Below are 19170 nucleotides of genomic sequence, written 5' to 3'. Positions count from 1 at the left end.
AGTTACCCTCAGATCACACTGAGTCAGTGTCAGAGATAGGCAGATAACGCACGAGTCCTGACTGCCAGTTATGTGTTCTAACCACTAGACTATGCTGCCTCCTTGTGTAAATGCCTCCATCTACAGGGCTGGAATTGCTTTCTAATATTTATACTTCTCATTAACTATGAAAATTACCTTCTTCCAAAGCTACCAATCTAGATATGTTGGCAGGCGTTTAAAGAGAAGAAAAATACACTGGGTAAACTATGGGGGTGTTTTTTATTGAAATTCAGAGCGTTTAATTTAACTGAAGTTTTCAGCAAACTGCCTTCTTTTGATATACTGTATCTATATACATATATAGGTAGGGTGTTAGCACATTCCATTATCTGATACTATTATGGTTATGTTACCATATAGCATCTGAAATTGCAAGTGTCAAATATACAGCAGTCGTCAAGCCCGACGATGGCATTTAATAAAAACTCACATCACTTTCCTTTCACTTCCATCCTTCAGTCACTTACATTTTGAAAATGAATTTAGTGTTCATGAAAGTTGCCAAGATTGGAAGATGGAGAAAATGAAATTCCAACCTACAAACTAGCTACAGCTTGGGCAACAATCTTCCCCATGCTGCCCCCTCAACGTGCCATTATTCTTGCCTGGCAGAAGATACCCTTAAATGTAAGAGGGTAATTGAGCCTCTCTAACCATGTAATCCATGAGTCCTCTGAGACGGCCAGATTCAGACCACTAATTGTCTTTGCATAGTGAAGTCCTGTAAGCAGCTATCAGATGGTAAAATATTAATGTATTGATCACAATTAAATTCATACCAGTGACCTAAAGGTAAAACATTGTTCACCCATTCTGAATCCCCTGAGCTATCTTAGTTTGCTGGAAAGTCTTATTTGATTTATAAAATAGTAAATTTAGTATTGATGTCACTGACAGAAAATAAATTTAAACACATACACTTCTCTGACTGAGGGCATTAATGCCAGCTGTGACACGAAGCTGCGGAAATGAGATCAGGATGACTCTGATAGTAATTTCAGATCTTTGGTAGGTCTTAAAAAACTGACAGACAGTTCTGGAGCACTGCAAATTTTAGAACAGGGTGGAAGGCTCTTCCCACAATAAGAGATCTATCATAGAACCTCCTGGACATCATCCACCAAAATGATCTCACGCAGAGTAGCAGTGAGGCCAGGGTAAAGAATCTAGATACTATTTTGGGGAAAACATAGGTGTTGGTTCTTATTGATGTATATGGCATCTAGATATACGCTCGATGTATAGTGTTTTATGCCTTTTGTTCCATTCCTGCTCACTATGTGATACTATAAAACAGATTTTAATGTTCAAAAACAGTGTTTCTTTTGCTTATACACAATGACTAAATTTTTATTACTTCAAAAATAGCTTTCAGTGCTTGTTTATTGTAGTTGTTCTCAGGGTAGCCCCTCCCACCATTCACATCACCCTGGTTACACTCTATTTTTAGTGTGCTAGCTCAATCAGAGCTCACTCAGGTATGTCTCCGAAAGCTGGAATGTACACCTGCCAGCTCCAGTGCAGACATACCCTAAGCAATGGCATCTGATTTGCATAAAGCCTGCATTTTTGAGCTCCAAATGTGGTTGGGGAGATGAAATCGAGCCCCAAGCCAGGGTGAAGAGATGCTACACATTTTCCCCTGTGTCTGCCCTTTCAAATGCTACTGTATCTGCAACTCTGGCCCAGCTCCTGCCTATTCCCACTGTGGTCTTCTATCTAACTAGGTTCTGATCCTAGCACCCATCATTGTAGTATCCAAGTGTGATACTGCATGGAGTTGCAACATCTATCTTTGGGGTCCATAGTTTTAAATGAGTGGTTTATGTATAATTGTGTTTGACTCCATGGGGGATGGCTATCACGACTCCTCCAGGAACTTAAAACAGTGAGCGTAATTAAGGTAAATCAGCCAGCTTATAAACCTCCCTCCCAGAGAAGTCCCCCTCCCGGGGGAGAGGGTGAGGCTCACATATACTGGTTCAAACTGGATTCTCCAGAGAACAACAGAGAAAGGAAGGACTTGTGAATAAATATCCTGAGTTTAAACTGACTCGGGGCCTTCTTTCTGGGTGACCTCTGGTAGGCTTTTATCATGCATATAGAAAAGTTTATTGTTTTTATATGTTTTCTCTGTAATGCTTTTACCTTAAGAATAAATATGCTCACTTAGAAGAAGCTGTGTGGTGACTTGTATCTGCTGGCAATACACTAATCATAGCCCTTGGAGAGAAAGCAAAGGCAGACTGCTTTGCTAGGGATATTGCAGTGTAGTTCAGGGAGCAGTGCAGACTTAAAACATGTTGTCAGGAGGAAGGGAGACACAAGTCTCCACCCTGGAGAGGTGATGTCTGGGAGCCCTTGAGGGACCATGGACTGGGAATATAGGTGCAGTTACCCTGAATCTATGACAAAGTACCCTCCAAGACTAAGAACAAAAATCTCTGTCTTCTTTTTCAGGAAGTGGAGTTTAGGATTTTTGTTTTTGTTTTTACAAAATAAAAGATCGAGTGAGCAGTGGGAGTGTAAAAGTGTTGTTGTCAGAACACTCAGTCAAAGAGATGGGTTTTGCATGGAGGTTGTGAATGTGGCCAGGTTCTTAGTCACTTTCAGTTCATTTAGCTGAGGAGTTTCATAGTCTGGATCAGGGGTCGGAAACCTCTGGCATGCAGCTCAACAGGGTAAGCACCCTGGGAGGCCGGACCAGTTTGTTTACCTGCCACCTCCGCAGGTGCGGCCGATCGCGGCTCCCACTGGCCACGGTTCCCTGCTCCAGGCCAATGGGGGCAGCGGGAAGCTGCAGCCAGCACACCCCTCGGCCCGCGCCTCTTCCCGCAGCCCCCCATTTGCCTGGAGCAGCGAACCGCGGCCAAGGGGAGCTGCGATCGGCCGAACCTGCGGAGGCGGCAGGTAAACAAACTGGTCCGGCCCGCCAGAGTGCTTACCCTGGCGAGCCGCGTGCCAGAGGTTGCCGACCCCTGGTCTGGGTGAAGCTCCCATGGTCCCGAGTTGCCCCTTTTGTCTGTAATTTCATTGTGCCTGTGGAACATACCGATCATTGGAGGCTGTGATAAGAGAGAGAGAGAGACAGTCTCCCTGTTAGCGAAGAACAACTCTGTGAATCAAGACAGAGACTATGAACTGGCTGTGAGTTCATGGGGGAATCAGTGCAAAGCTCTGCTATGATGTGTTGCTGAGCAGGGACGTCGTTGTGTTCTAAACTAGCAGCAGCTTTTTCAGGATATTGGACTTCCTACCTTGATATAGAGAATCATAGTAGTTGAGCCATAGTAGTTGAATTACAGGTGCATGGATTACTGTGGCCACATCTGTCTCTGATAGGATCAGGCATGACCTTCTAGAAGTGGAAGCTTTTTGCCTCCATGATTATTTGGGTATCTAGGTATCTCCAAGGCCTGAGAACCAATGCCTTCAGAGGCTGTTATGGAAGAGAAAAATTCTTCAGAGCACTCCCTTCTTTCCATCAGCATCACCTCAGGCTTGTCTGGGTTCAGCTTCTGCAAAGTGTTCTTTATCCTGATGCCGATGTCAGAGGCACATTTTAGACCCCTGACAGATAGCATTATTTACCCTTTGACATGAAGGAGATGTAGAGCTGCGTGGTGTAAACACTCTGCTAGCACTTCAGCTTGCTAGCTCTCCCGGGTGGTTTTATAGCTATTAAATATGCTGTGGGAGAGGATTGGATCCTTGTGAATCACTTTAGTCCATAACAAACACTACAGATCAAGTGCCGGCAATCTTTTATGAAGAGAAGAGTAAAGTTAGGTAAACGTAATCCATAGACATTGCTGTATCGGTATCAAAAAGAGTACTATATGTGGACAGTAATTTTACTATGAGCAGTGGCAGATTAACAATTTTGCCGCTCATAGGCTGGGAAATAATTGCCGCCCTGGCCCCGCCCCGACTCCACCCTTTTCCCTCCCCCATTCCAACCCCCTCCCCAAAATCCCCGCCCCAACTCTGCCCCCTCCCTTCCCCTATTGGATCCCTTCCCCAAATCCCTGCCCCCGGCCCCGCCTCTTCCCCCAGCGCGTGGCATTCCCCCTCCTCCCCCCTCCCTCCCTGCCCCGTGAAACAGCTGTTTCGCAGTGCAAGTGCTGGGAGGGGAGAGAAACAGGAAGCTGCGGCGCGCTTGCAGAGGAGGCAGAGGTGAGCTGGAGCAGGGGGGCGGGGCGCAGAGGGGAGCTTCCGCCCTGAAAATTTGCCACCCTCGGCCTAGTCCTTGTTGTCCTAGGCAATAATACGCCGCTGACTGTGAGGCATAGGTTTTGTCACCCCACTGATATTTCAAATGCTGCATGCTGCTGCAAAACATTACTCTTCTTTTTGTAGTTAATGTTACCCGAAATTGGACTAGCGAGTAAGCTTAGGGAGGACTAATGACCCACCAGAGTTTGGCAGAAAGCAACATGTCTATTATACTGATGTGGGGGGGGGGTCACACTCACACTCTCATACTCACACTCCCAGGACAGGCACGGCACTGGAGATGTCAGGATCCTTCAAGGTAAGTGTCCCACAGCGCAGTGATGGACGGTGCGATGAAGGTAAGTTTTCCCGAGGCACGATGAAATGCAACGTGGCGAACCACTGGCCAGGAGGTCCGGGTGAAGGGCCTTTATGGGAGGTACAAGCTTGTGAGTGCACTTCTGAGCACATGGCCTCTTCCCCTTTTAAGGACCCGCTCCTCATGGCCTGTGACTAGAGATGACTTGGCCACGTCTGGTTGGTCACACTCCACCTTGGCCAGTGTCCATGCAGTGTCCATGCATTGGGTGTGTGAGCGCTGCCTAATTAGAGTCCCAGACACCTTGTCAACCTGGGGAGCTCTTCTGATTTTCCAGCTGTTCACACAGCCCATTCATCCCACAAACATTCCAGGAGGGAAGGGGAGGGGGAAAGCCACTTCACAGATATTCAAAGAGGAAGAGGAGACAAAAGAGGGGGGAAAGTGTAACAGACCTTTTGAGCATACAGGCTATACATAGCATACTCATACATAGCATACAGATCACTGCTGCTCCTACAAAACTCCGCTCTTTGATCTATGATCAATACAGTAGTTGTTGTTGTTGTAGGGCACAGGTGATCTGTTGCAAACAAACCAAACAATCATAACCAGGTGAATATAACTAAAACCATTACAATTGACTAAACACCAGATATAATATAAACGCAAATGCAAACAATCACAATTATAATAATTGGGAATACAATAAAACCATCACCGTTACAATAATTGGGTATATTGACAAACAAAATGAGGCCCAAGTTTGATGCTGCAATAGCCATCAAACAATAAAAGTTAATCCTAACCCTTAAATACAAACAACAAATAAGATTTGTAGGAGTACCACAGTTGTCATGCAAGGTTAAACTGATTTGGAAGATACACAGTAACAGAGAACTTGGTGAAGTTGCTGATACTTAAATTAACATTTAGTTGTACAGGTTATGGGGGCCCATGAGCTATCCTTCAGGGCTTGGGGAAGTAGAATCAGGGTGCATAGAGGAAAGTGGAATTAACAATACAAGAAAATGTAACTAACAATATAAATGTATCAAAAAATCAACAACAAAATTATTATTAGAGAACCTAACAAAAAATAAACCTGATGCATTGGGGACCAAAGTCTTTTGGACAGAGGTAGATGTGATTGATAATTTGGTTGGAGATGGGGGAAGTAGAGAGAGGAAAAGGCATTTACCCTGTCTAGTGTAGTATCCCCTCTCGCTCTGGACCCAATGCTAGAACAGGACACCAACCAGAGACAGCTACAGAACATGCAACACAGAACACTGAATACAGACTTTGTCGTGACACTATAACCATGGTATTTCTATAACTCTTCAGCTAGTACCAGCTCTCCTGATGTTCTGGTTCAGAGGCTGAAAGATAGAAGCTTAGAAACAAATTAGCACAGTGCTCCCACTGCGGCAGACCCTGCTCGTTTGAGTTGTCCGCGGTGTATCCATTTTCCCTCCGGGGTCCCATGGCCAGTCAGAGAGGGTCTAGGGTGCTAGTCACGGCTTGGTGAGCTAGCATGGGCAAACTGTGGAATCCCTGGGGAACCCGGGTGAACGTATACTGGGTATTGCGAAAGATAAACACAAATCGGTCTTGGCTCTCTGGAGCCGGGGCAGGGCGAAGAAGCAGTTTGCTAAATCAATAACTGAAAACCACTGTGCCTCGGGCGGAATACTTTCCAACAATACGGTCATGTCTGCCACTGGAGCCTGCCGTGGGGTGCAAGCATTGATCCGGCCATAATATATAGTTAGTCGCCAGGTATTCCTGTCTGCCTTGCGGACCGGCCAGATGGGGGAGCTGAAAGGAGAGGTAGTTAAACAAACCACTCCCTGGTCTATCAGGGCATCCAATATCTCACCCACAGCTTGCGCTGCCTCAGGAGAATACTTGTATTGTTTCTGGGGCGGCACCAGGGGACCCTGAATGACAATGGGCTCCCCCTTCCAGAGACCAGAATCGTATTTGTCCTTAGCCCAGACTCCAGGAATCTGCTTTTTCCATTCATCTGTCTCTGGAACCTCCACAGCTGCCACCCCCAACATAGAGCGGGTTAGCACTCCAGAGACCCCTCATTGTAGATCTTCTCCCCAATCCACTATGGGGACCTGCCACACATAGCGATTGGCACAATCTACCACCAAATGGAGCTCTCTGAGCTGATCAATCCCCAGAATAACTTCACCTGCCATCTGCGAATGAACCCAGGGGAGGTTAGCCACCAAATCTGCCAATTCCCACCTAGTTGCTGACAACAACGTTCCTCTCTCCTCCTGGCCCCCATAAGCAACCAGCACAACTGACCGAACTTGCACACATTCAGGGGGGGAAAAAGGGGAAAAGCGAAACTGCTGCACCAGTATCCACCAGTGCCACACAGGGGGTACATGTCATTCCTACCCTCATTTGGACTACTAGATGCCCCCCCGATCGGGGGACAGGGTGGCTACCCATTGCCACCTGTCCTCTGGGCATCTATCCTCCTGTGGGCTCCCCTAGGGGACTTGCACTGGCCTATCCAAGCCGGCTGGTGCTGCTCCTGATGGGGCCGGGATGCCCCTCCGCTCCCCTGCAGGAAGGGGTATCCCCAACTGCACGCACCAGAGCATCAGCTCCCCGGTGGGTTTCCCATGCCAATTGTCCGTATCCTCCCCCTGTTCCAGCAAAACCCGCCAGAGGTTATTCCGCAGGCAGGACTGCCCCCTGCGGTTTCCAGACCGAGGGTCTGGTTTCCCGGGTTTCTGCGGTCTACTGCCGCCACCTTAGAAGCCTTGCCCACTGGTGGTTGTGGCGGAGCGATGAGAGCAGCATCCAGCAGGGCTTCCACAGCCGCGGGTTCCCCAGGTCTCCACCTCCCGATTGTCTGCTGTACATGGACTGGGAGACCCTGGGCGATCAGCCTCAATTCCTCCAGAGGCAGGGCTATTTGAGCTATGACCGGGGGTACCTGCCCTCCCGCTGTGGCAGCCACACCCCGGCCACACAAACATGCCAGGAGAACCGTTCTCTCTACGAACCGGACAGGGTCTTCCCCAAGCGCAGCAGCCACCAAGACAAACTCTGCAAACAACGCACGCGGCCCCATGGCAGGCGCCATCCCCACCAACATATCAAAGATACTATTGTGTGTGGCATGACCGGCTTGCTGCCAAGCCGCCCCTGCTAAATCTCCTCCCAACCTGGACGTGGCTTTTAACACCCATCAGGTCTCAGCTACGTTCAGTTCCTGATCCAAACACAGGGTCACCATATCCCAGACCCACCCTCTGAACCCAGAGTGCAAGGGGCCACCCAGGGTTTTTGCTAACTCTATTGCTTGCACGGGAGTCAACTCGGTCTCTGCCACAGTGAGTCCGGTACTTGGGGCTACCCCACCCCCTGTGGGCACAGGCCCATAGTTTCAGACCACCCTCCGGACCACCCAACACGGTGTCTGGGGTTCGGCCATCCGGGGTCTGGATCTGGGGGATCTGGATCACACCAGATATCCCCGTCCCAATCATCATATGGTCCCACACACCCCTGGGCTTTCACCCCAACGGCGGCGACCCGGGCTGAATAAGGCTCCTGGACCCTGTTCTCCCGGGCAGACCCCTCCAGGACCAGATCCTTCAGGCAGGTAACTGCCTGGCTCAGAGCGGCATTCTCTACTTCCACCCGCTCCCACTCCTCTTCTGCCGCCACCACCTGTACTGCAGCTACAGAGAGAGAAGACGCATGGGCGCTAGCAGTCAGAGTCTGCGCCTTCCACATATCCTGTTCCTTCTCCAACTCATTACATCGGTCCTTGAGTGGCAAGCTGAATCTTTGCCGCCTGCCATTGCCAGCCTGCTTGCCACAGCAGCCAGGCGGCTGCACGATCCAGTCCCGCCTTATTGGGACCGTATATAAATACATATTTATCCAACATGAGCTCTAGTTCAGGAATTGTTCTCCCAGGTGAAACTGCCCCTGGCATCCAGGGGTCTGGCCCTTTCTTTTGGAGCCATTCTAACAACACCCCAAGCGGTGGCGCCGCTCCCCAAAGGGGGGTGTATTCTTCCACGGGCTGCTCTGCCTTTTTCTTCCCTTTGCCCCACAGTGGTATACTTAGCAGCGGCGTCCTTTTCTCCCTGCAGTGGGTTGCTAGCCTACCACTTTTTCATGCAGGCTTGAGCTGGACCCACTCAAGAGACAATGGGGGGCACCAGGGGACCCCTACTCTTGGGTTAAATCCTCCACTAAGCTGTCCACATTCTCCACCAGTAATGTTACCCGAAATTGGGGCAGCTGGTAAGCTTAGGGAGGACTAATGACCCACCAGAGTTTGGCAGAAAGCAGCCCATCTATTATACTGATAGCTAAGCTCAAAAGAAAGGGGGGGTTGGGGGGAGTGTCACACTCTCATACTCATGCTCCCAGGACAGGCACAGCACTGGAGATGTCAGGATCCTTCAAGGTAAGTGTCCCACAGCGCAGTGATGGACGGGGCGATGAAGGTAAGTTTTCCCGAGGCAAGATGAAATGCAACGTGGCGAACCACTGGCAGGAGGTCCGGGTGAAGGGCCTTTATGGGAGGTACAAGCTTGTGAGTGCACTGCTGAGCACATCGCCATTCCCCTCTTAAGGACCTGCTCCTTATGGCCTACGACTAGAGATGACTTGGCCACGTCTGGTTGGTCACACTCCACCTTGGACAGTGTCCATGCAGTGTCCATGCATTGGGTGTGTGAGCGCTGCCTAATCAGAGTCCAAGACACCTTGTCAACCTGGGAGCTCTTCTGATCTTCCAGCTGCTCAAGAAGCCCATTCATCCCACAAGCATTCCAGGTGGGACGGGGAGGGGGAAAGCCACTTCACAGCTATTCAAAGAGGGAGAGGAGACAAAGGGGGGGGAGGGGAAGTGTAATAGACCTTTTGAGCATACAGGTTATACATAGATAGCATAGTCACACAGAGCATACAGATCACAGCCGTTCCTACAACAGTTAACGTTGTTTATATCTATGCTGTTTTAAAGTATGTCTTTTGGGGTGTAGTTCAAACGGTGCTTTAAATTCTTCCAAGCCATCCAGGAGTTTTTATTTTTAATTTTTCTGTAAAAGCCTTTTGATTCCCCCAAAAAAGTATTGCCAGTACTAGTCCAAAAATGGAAACATTGTCTTTATTTCTCAGGCAGAGCCACTTCCACATATGAACAACGCACACAAACAGCTTTCATGTCCAGTACATGACAGATTGTGTGGTTCCAGCATATTTTACATCAAGATAATTCATATTAGATTAAATATTAGTCTGTTCATCCAAGATACTATATTTGAAAGAATGGATTCTGAACTAAACTGGCAGAGGTGAAAGTTAACCGTACCGGACCAGATTCCCCTGGCGGCAATTTAAAGGGCCTGAGGTTCCCAGCAGCAGCTGGAGCCCCGGGCCCTTTAAATTGCTGCTAGAGCCCTACTGACGGAGCCCCGGGTAGCAGAGGTTGCTGGGACCCGCCAGGGCTCTGGCAGCGATTTAAAGGGCCCAGGGCTCCACTGTGGTAGCAGTGGCCAGAGCCCCAGGCCCTTTAAATCGCACCTGAGCCCTGGGGCTCCCAGCCGCCTCTGCAGCTGATAGCTCTGGCAGTGATTTAAAGGGCCTGGGGCTCCCAGACGCCACTACTGCAGCCAGAGCCTGGGGCCCTTTAAATCTTGATTCAAAGGGCCTGTGGCTCTAAAGATCCTGCCACTTTCCGGTAAGTCCTTTAAGTTACTTTCACCCCTGTAAACTGGCCACTTTCTTCAAATTACATATAAGCCTCAATTTTCATCCAGGCTACATACAAGGGGAAAGAGAGAGAATTTTAAGGCTTAAGGCCTTGATCCTGTAAATTGATAACATCTGAGCAGACTGCCGCTGCTGTTGATTGATATTGACTTCAGCCAGTGAGGCTGTGTGTGGAAGCAACAGTTGGCCAGCAAGCAGCCAATTGCAGGACTAGGGCCTAAATCCTTATTGACCATTACAGCTGGTCAAAAAAATCAAAACTTCCTTTGACAAACAATGGCTTTTTGACTTTGTGTGAGAAATTTTTTCATCAATATTTTTCAGTTTTTAATTGAAAAACCCAAACCCCAATTTTAGGTATTCCCTCCCCCCCCCTTTTCTGCCTCCCTTCACCCCACACCTGCCACTGAAACAGGAGAAAGAAAAGGGGAATGGGGAGGGAAAGGCAGGAGAGGGGCACTGAAAAAAGAAAAATGTAAGAATTTCAGGGGGGGGTATTAAAAATACCAGAGGCAAATGTTTCCTTGGTTTTGAAATGTTTTGTGCAAAATATTTACCATTTGTCTACCCACTCTACTGAGGATTTAATTTTTCACTCAATGTTTTATGTTAACCACTATTCAGTGATCCATTGATATCATATGGGGATAATCAGTTTCCTGTAACTGCTTGGTTGGATGTTAGTCCCCTATCTTGTGTGTGTGTTTCCAAAGTTTCTGCTTTTCTATTAAGAAATGATATGTATACATTTAAATGCAATTTCTGTGTGCAGGTATTACCACTGTATTGACCATGACAACATTGAGTACCATTGCAAGAAAGTCTTTACCCCGTGTCTCCTACGTCACTGCCATGGATCTGTTTGTGACTGTATGCTTTTTATTTGTCTTTGCTGCTCTGATGGAGTATGCAACCCTCAACTACTACTCAAGCTGCAAGAAGCCAAACTGTACCAAGAAGAAAAAGTCGGTAAGATGTGGTCACCTAAGATTACTAATGAAGGGCATAGAGCATAATACTGAGAGGGAATCTTTCACACAGCCAGTCATGGCAATGGTCCCTCCATATGCTTTTGCAAAATAACACCCTAACCCCACCCTGCCTAGACCCTCCCCAATTCTTGATCAATTCCAGCAAGAATGTGGGAAAGTAGTTGCTGTAGGCATCAAGCGTGTTGCTGCCAAATGCAATACATTCCACAGCAGCAGTCCTTCCTTCTATTCCTTTCCCTGCCTTTCAGCTGTACAGGTGAATGGAAAGGAAAGTGGCTCCCCCACTGAAAATAAATCTAGAGGTACTTAAGTAGCACAGATTCCTTGTCCAGCCCCAGTTGCAAGGATTTTTGAATAAGGCCTTAAGGAGTGAAAGTGCGGAAAGAGGGAGACATGCCCCCGAGCTGAGGGAATGAGGAACTGAGGGGGTGCAGCAGAGGTGTCTAGAACAGAAGGTGAGGGGTGAATGGGGGGGTGGGTTGGGGTACATCGCAGGAAGAGCAGAGAATGACAAGTTGCAGTAGGGATGAATGGTGGGTGAGTACATATGTATGGGAGTGCAGAAAGTGAAGAGTGGGGCTTCAGAAAATGAATAGGGTGTGTGTCTGAATGTTCAGAGGGTGGAGAGAGTGAAAGGTGGATGTGTACCCAGTTGGGCGTGACAGAGAGAGAGTAAGTGGTGGGTATGAAGAATGTGAGCATCAGTGTTGCATGGAGATGGTGCTGAAGTGAACATGAGTGGAGGCAGACGTGATATCCCTGTGTATGAATCTATTAACAAACCAATTTATCATGAACTTTTCATTGCATCACCTGCCCCCTCAAAAGAAATCATCTCCCCGGGATTTATTTAACCCCAACCTGCCACAGAAATGATTCCTTCTTCCTCTTCTCTCCCCCCAGTCTGAAATTCCCACCAAGAAATTGTACCTGTACATGGCCCAGGCCAGACAAAGTTCAGTCCTGCACCTTTAACAGCTTTTCCATATACATAAAAACACCAGTTATGAAGTCTGTTATCTGATGGCTCTTCATGTCTAGAAACATGAGCTTTATACTATTCAGAAAAGTTGATTCCCAGGTCCCTACCACTCCAGTGGGAACCCACACTTGTTCCTAACTCTATAAGCAAATGAGATAGTAAACTTTAAAACGGTCATTTTTAGGTTCAGAAAACAGCTTTAGGTCATTTTTAGAGTGTATGTTTCCCATTGAGCCCAGTACAATTGGACTCATGGCAGCAAAGACACCTGCCAGAGGGACATAAAAATAGTCCCCTCCAAAAAGTCTAAAATAAACTGTTCTTAAATATTTTCCCAAGAGAATGACGACGTTGTTCACTTTATGAGACATTACATTATGGTGAAGTGAAGTGCAAATTCAGAAGGCAAGAGATAAAAGAGAGAACTAGAGAAGAGGAAACTGAGGGAGTAGAAGTAGCTCACCCGCTGAAAATGTTTAGTGGAAAATAGGAGTCAAAGAGGTTGAGGGAAATTTTGTTTTTCCAGGCTGGAGGAAGGAAACATGTTCATTTGAAATAAAAGAGGTGAAGCATTAGAGGAGACAGGTTGAGAAGAATGGAATTAAAGAGAGCTCAAGGGAAAAGAGGAAGAAGGAAGGAGAAGACAAGATTCAGCAAATAAGTCATGAAGTGGAAAGAGAATAAAAGAAAGGAATAATGGGGAAAGATGAGTACAAGCTAGAATAATAGATAGCCAAGAGCCAATTCAGTGAAAATTCCATTAAACTTTAAAACAGTCCTTATAAATGTATGGGGTATATGAAAGGCAACATGAGAAGAGTGCTACTGAAAGGAATTCTATAGCATGCTAGAAGTGAGCTGGCTTTGAGAAAATGGAAAAGATAATGGTGTGGAAAGTCTGAATGCAGAAAATATGGCAGTTCTGAGAAGGACACGTTTAAGGAGTATATGTCAAGATGAGGAAATAATGCTAATGCTAGGGAGATGTCTTGACTGAAAATATGGCAGTTTGCTAAGTGATATGAGACTGAAGGCTGGCTTTGTTATTATTTACTAAATAAATGAAGTCAATGGGTGAAGAAGAATTCTGGGTGGATGAAAGGTTCTGTGGGAGTTTCATACCTTTGTTAAGGGATATTTTAAGAAACGTTATTAAAAACCAGATGAATATAAAACAGTAAAGATTTTTTTTCTTCTGAATGATTCTCTTATCTTTATTTGAGCTACCTGATGTCAGTTTTGGTCACATGATGGTGAGTACACTATTTTATTCAATAGAAACAAATGGATGCATGCACATATTGTTGACATCAGTTTGAAATTATTCATAAAAGATGCTGCAATGTAAGGTCATGCTTGAGCCTGACTGTGAATGTTCTTCTTCTTTTTTGGTAAAAGGTCAGTTTATTTTCTGGCTTTGGGAGAGGAACATAAATGCCTCTGGCTATAAGCTCTTTCCAAACGATCTAGGATGGCCAAATGTGCCATCTCCTGCTGCCCTATTCTTACCCATGCAACTTTGCATGTCTGCTTTATAAAGTAATATATGGAAACTGTGAATACAAATTATATCACAAAGTTAAACTAACAAAAATGAAAAAGACAAGGAATGTACAGTTCTCATAGAAACTATCTATCATGGGACATATATTCATGACTATCAAACTGTTAAATAGATTTTGCATTCAAATTTTCCCCTCCTTTTTTGATCTTTTATTTTTGTTCTGGTTTTGGAAAGTTACTCTTCCTCCTAGAGAACTTTGTACATCCCATGCCTGAAATTATTTTGTTCAGCCATTTTTGAATGATTGAGTCTGAATAATTAAGGAGTGTTTGGAGCAGAAGACTGGACTCTGGGTCTCACCCTGGAATAGAGTCATTCTCACTATTGTGCATGTTCTCACTCTCTGTGTCTGGCCCAATGATGTTAAGTATTTATCCACAGTAGAACAGCTTCAGCAGTAGAATTTGTGGCACACCCCCTCCCCCATCAACATATCTCATAGCTCAGTGATTTGGCATATTCCTGAGAGGTAGGAGACCCCTCTTCAAATCCTTCCCCCCTCTGGCAGAGGAGGGAATTGAATGTGGGTCTCCCAGATGCATGGTTTAATCACTGGGCTAAGAGTTATAAGGTGGGCATCACCTCTCATCCTTCCTTTGCCCTGTTTTGTGTAGAGTGAGGTAAACACCTACCTCATTCTCACAAGAAATTACTCAAGTGCCTAAGCTGCCTGACTCCAGGAGAGGGGTTGCTGTTCATGGATCCCTAGCAGAGATAGGTGCCTCCCTGCAGCCTGAACTTTAGCATCTATCACCATGAGAGAGGTGGGGTTTAGAACACACCCCTTTCATCCACATCTCTCATTGGCTAGCTCCGGGAGCTCCTCACCTCATGTGCTGGCATTTGTGGATCACATTGTTAGGTGCATAGCTCTCCCTTTTCATTATATACGGAGCATGAGCACTTAACTCAGTCTTTGTGGATCACAGTTTGTTCTTGTGATTTTCTAGGCACCTACAAGCTAGGCATTGTGATACGGAGTGTTGTAATGCGTAACTTCCTTTGGATCCAGGCCAAAGTGATAGTTTGCAAGCTGATAAAGCTGCAGTCAAATGTTATGATAGTGTTTTAGTAGCACGGTATTTAATGCAGAGCTAAAATGGATTTCCTGTGATACCATGCTGTATCATATTATTATTGTTATAGACATTGATATGCATGGTGGTGTGAAGACAACAAGGTCCTATGTCAAGGAACTTTCATTCTTAATGAGATGGGTTAATATTAAAGATTAATAAATCCAAAGAGGTTGTGGGCAGGGAAAAGGGGGAGATGAAAGAAAAAGGAAGGAGAAACTGTACAATTTACTTATTTCATGTATACCTTGGGAATTTTGACATGTGCTTTTGGGGCCTGATCCAAAGATCAAAGAGGTCAATGAGAGTATTTCCATTGATTTCAGTAGAAGAGATGAGATTTGCAGAAATTTGATGCTTAGGAAAAAGGAGGTTGTTACAAGAGAGGGCTGCATGAAAATAAAATGGCATGACAGTGGAGAAATTAAAGTATTAAGGAGAGAATGGGTAGAAGGCAGGATAGAAGAAAGATGAGCCCTACCATGTAGGTAGAGGTAGAGAGATAGAGCCTTGAAGTTTTTTGACTATTATTATTATAAAGAGAGTTAAAATATGTTTGCATCCTGTGATGTTAATTTGAAGTCTGTGCTGATAACACTTATCTTCTGTAGTTACTCTCAGCTGACTTTTTCATTTTTTGGGATTATTCTCACTCGTGATAAGCATAGTGGCATTAATGCAGCTTTATTTGCTGATAAGGATGAGATTGCCCCATAAAATAACTGATGTGCCCATATGCCTGCTCTAATTATAGTTTTGACACCATTCTTAATTGTAACTTTAGAAAGAGGTGATTTTGATGATCATGTTGTGATATACTGGTAGTTTAAACACACACTTTAAATATGAAAATTAGATGGATAATAGGCCTTGAAACATCTGTGAAGAATACACACCCAGAATTAATTTAACTGGTGACTGTATATCAAAATTACTCTATGGAAACCTATTTGCAAAGGCAGTGACATTGATTCAAAATCCAAAAGTGTCAGTTGCACATGCTCAACACATCTCTAGAATCTATCCTCACAATCCAAGGCAGCTTTTCAAATGTTTTCTCTTTTTTTCCTTCTCCCCAGAACTATTCTGTACTTGATATAAGACCGCCGCCTACAGTCATCACATTGAACAATGCCATGTACTGGCAAGAATTTGAAGACACTTGTGTCTATGAGTGTCTGGATGGGAAGGACTGCCAGAGCTTTTTCTGCTGTTATGAAGAATGTAAATCTGGCTCATGGAGGAGAGGACGGATTCACATAGACATCTTAGAACTGGACTCCTATTCCAGGGTCTTTTTTCCAACATCGTTCCTGCTGTTTAACCTGGTCTACTGGGTTGGATACCTCTATCTTTAAGTGTTGCCGGTAGTGGTGAAGACTGCTGTGTTTTCACACTTCTTGGGATAGTGAACATGAAAAAGTGAAGGAGGACATGGTCAGTTTCATCTCAAATTATAAAGGCCACGTTACCTTTTATCATCACAGAAATCAATGAAGGATTTTAATATGTAGTTGCCTGAAAAAGAAAAACCTTGAAGAATTCCCCTGACTGCTATTCATTTTAAATACAAGATTCTTACTAAATTCAGCTGAATTTGTAGTGTAAGCAATGTTTATTAATAATTCTAATATAATGGAACCTTTACTGTTCTCCCTTGGCATTGAAAGCTAGACAGCATTCAAGCAAGAAACAGAGGTCAAACATTTGATATGAGTTCTTCATTCTTATGTCCCTTTCAAAGTTTCTCCTATTCCCTGGGGCTCAAAGCAACACCCACTGGTGCTGGTTAGCCATGATGCAACTGGAGATGTCTAAATCCAGATCAACCCAAGCCACCTTCTTTTATTGAGACCTATTCCACAGTTGCTGGGAGATCTTGTCTTGGTTGTCTCTTTGCATGGGAGAAATCACCATAAAATAAAGACAGTTGCTCTGGTCCCATCAAGCCATGTAAGGTCTCTTCTGCTGCAAAGCTATGGGATTCATAGGCTTAGCCCCCTTCCTGCACACATTAATTTTAATTTGAGGAGAAAAAGCTGATTTACAAGAAGGCTCAGAGTTTGATAAAGTCAAAGACGTTGCCTATATCTGAAGTAGCTGCAAGTATTACTTGTAGACCATTTCAGAGCTTTTTAAAAAAAAATAACTGATCAAACATAGCAGGATGGTACATGATTTCTGGAATAGATTTACTTGCAACTGGACAAGACTTCTGCTTGTTTGTGATATTGTAGCAGACTATAGTTGATAGGACATATGTAAGATTCACTACTTAATAGCACTAGGGGTATGTGATTTTCTGCAGATTGCAATTTAATGCAAAGTTCACCCATGCATTTTTCTTCCCCGCCCTTCCCCCTTTAAGTGTTACAGAATGGAGAAAAATAAAGGTATTCTGTTCCTATAGAGCTAAATCTTGAAGTCCTTAATTACAGAAGATTCCCGTTGAAGTCAATGGGAGTCTTGTCTGAGTTAAGGACTGAAAAATTTTGACCTATATAGTTCAGTCTAGGAGTTTGCGTGCGTCAACATTGGATTTAAATCAAAACAGATATTGGATACAGAAAAGACTAGGGGATTTTTTTTTTAAAACAACCAAATAGATTTTAACTTGGAAAAGCATTTTGTATTTTTGGAACATGTTTCACAAATTAAATTATTGAGAATTGTCCATTTTGCAACATTTTCAATATTTCTAGAGTGTTAAGAAACTTTTACTTTTTCAGCAAACCCTCGGTAAATATTATTAAGCCAACAGAACTCGCATTCTCTACCAAATAGCAATGAATTTTCAGTGCTCTTTGGTTGAAAAATAGCCACATAAAGTAATAAGAGTGTGTTAGATTGTTAGATTAAAATGTGAGTCTCGCCCATGTATATTTGAAAATAATGTACAGTACATATAATTGAAGAGCAATTCCTCCTGTCCTCAAATGGAAACTAAGGTAAAATCCCAAAAACATACAAGGACTAATACCATGGTAATTACAAGGAACAGTAATTTAGTCATGTTCTTGGAAACACCAATGAATCTCAGTGCTGCTTCTCTCTCTTTTCAGAGTGTTTTTAATTAAACAAATAGCTCACAAGACACCTAAAAGTAGCTTTTCAAAATATTATTTCTGGTATCATAAAAATATGGCCAAGTCAAATGATAACAGAAAAAGGAAGCTGGATCTAGAAAAATCCTTGCATGTTTGGCTCCTGTGAAGCAGAAGTACTGAAAAAGTATTCCTCTCCTTTGGAGAGAAAACAAAATGTTTTTTGGCCAGATTAGGACCTCATATTAGTGAAGTCTATCCTACCCATCTTCTGCAATAAACTAAAACAAACACTCATCTGCCCCAAAATATCAACACATATTTGTAATGATACCCCATTTCCTTTGTAGCTCACTATTACTCTGTAAACCTTCCATGTTTATGTTTCATTGTGGATTCCCTGCATTGGATTAGAGTTATCGTCTGGATGGTAGACTTATGAAGCGAGGTAAAGCTAAATATTCAGGACTGAAAACAAGTGAGTTGATGCTCTGATAAGAGCCAACCATTATAACTCTAAATAAGGAAACAGATCCATTTATCTTCTTAGGCACTGATCCTGGAAACCTTCTGCACACGGAACACCAATTGACTTCAGTGGGAGTGTTCTAGACAAAGAGGGCTGCTTGCATAGTTAGACCATTGATTGATAAAGTGTTGTTTATTAAGTAATTATACATGTAGATGAGCTCCCTTAGAGTGTCTGTGGAAATGGAATATCCCATTTTTAGACTATATGCACATACTGTGGTTGCGCTTCTACTCATTATCTCGATAATACTCAGTCCTGCCTTGAGTGCAGGGGACTGAACTAGAAGACCTCTTGAGGTCCCTTCCCGTCCCATGCTTCTATGATTGCTCCCCAACTCAGCAAAAAGCACACAGTACCCTCAGGTCCTTCCTTGGAAGATGAATTCTACTAGAAGTCTGATTATATTGCCTCTGTTTTATGAGTAGCGACACAAACAGATGTTGAGAACATTAAAAACCCGGCTCTTCACCATCCTGTGCAATAGCAAAGCACCAGACCAAAATTCAGCCGCTGTATAACTAAAGGTGCACTTCTGTTGCTATACTTGGACAACTGCAAACCCCACCCCATGTATGTATCCACACACCCATCTCTCTCCCAGTTCAGTGTGATTGTGGCAAAATAACCCCTGCCAC

At 44.6% G+C, this 19170-nt stretch overlaps 1 protein-coding gene across 1 annotated transcript in view; it reads left to right on the top strand.

Moving 5' to 3' along the window:
* GABRG3 (gamma-aminobutyric acid type A receptor subunit gamma3) overlaps positions 1-17633 on the top strand; it is a 521745-nt gene extending 504112 nt beyond the window's left edge. Inside the window, exons 8-10 of the mRNA XM_054009150.1 lie at positions 11118-11314; positions 13543-13572; positions 16039-17633. Of these exons, the coding sequence (XP_053865125.1) occupies positions 11118-11314; positions 13543-13572; positions 16039-16317 (506 nt within the window). The 3' untranslated portion in view covers positions 16318-17633. The remainder of the gene's footprint in view (positions 1-11117; positions 11315-13542; positions 13573-16038) is intronic.
* Positions 17634-19170: the final 1537 nt, after the last annotated feature.

The sequence above is a fragment of the Malaclemys terrapin genome, chromosome 1, assembly GCF_027887155.1.
Source record: "Malaclemys terrapin pileata isolate rMalTer1 chromosome 1, rMalTer1.hap1, whole genome shotgun sequence".
Taxonomy (NCBI): Eukaryota; Metazoa; Chordata; order Testudines; family Emydidae; genus Malaclemys; species Malaclemys terrapin.
This window is presented reverse-complemented; position numbering and strand designations above follow the sequence as displayed.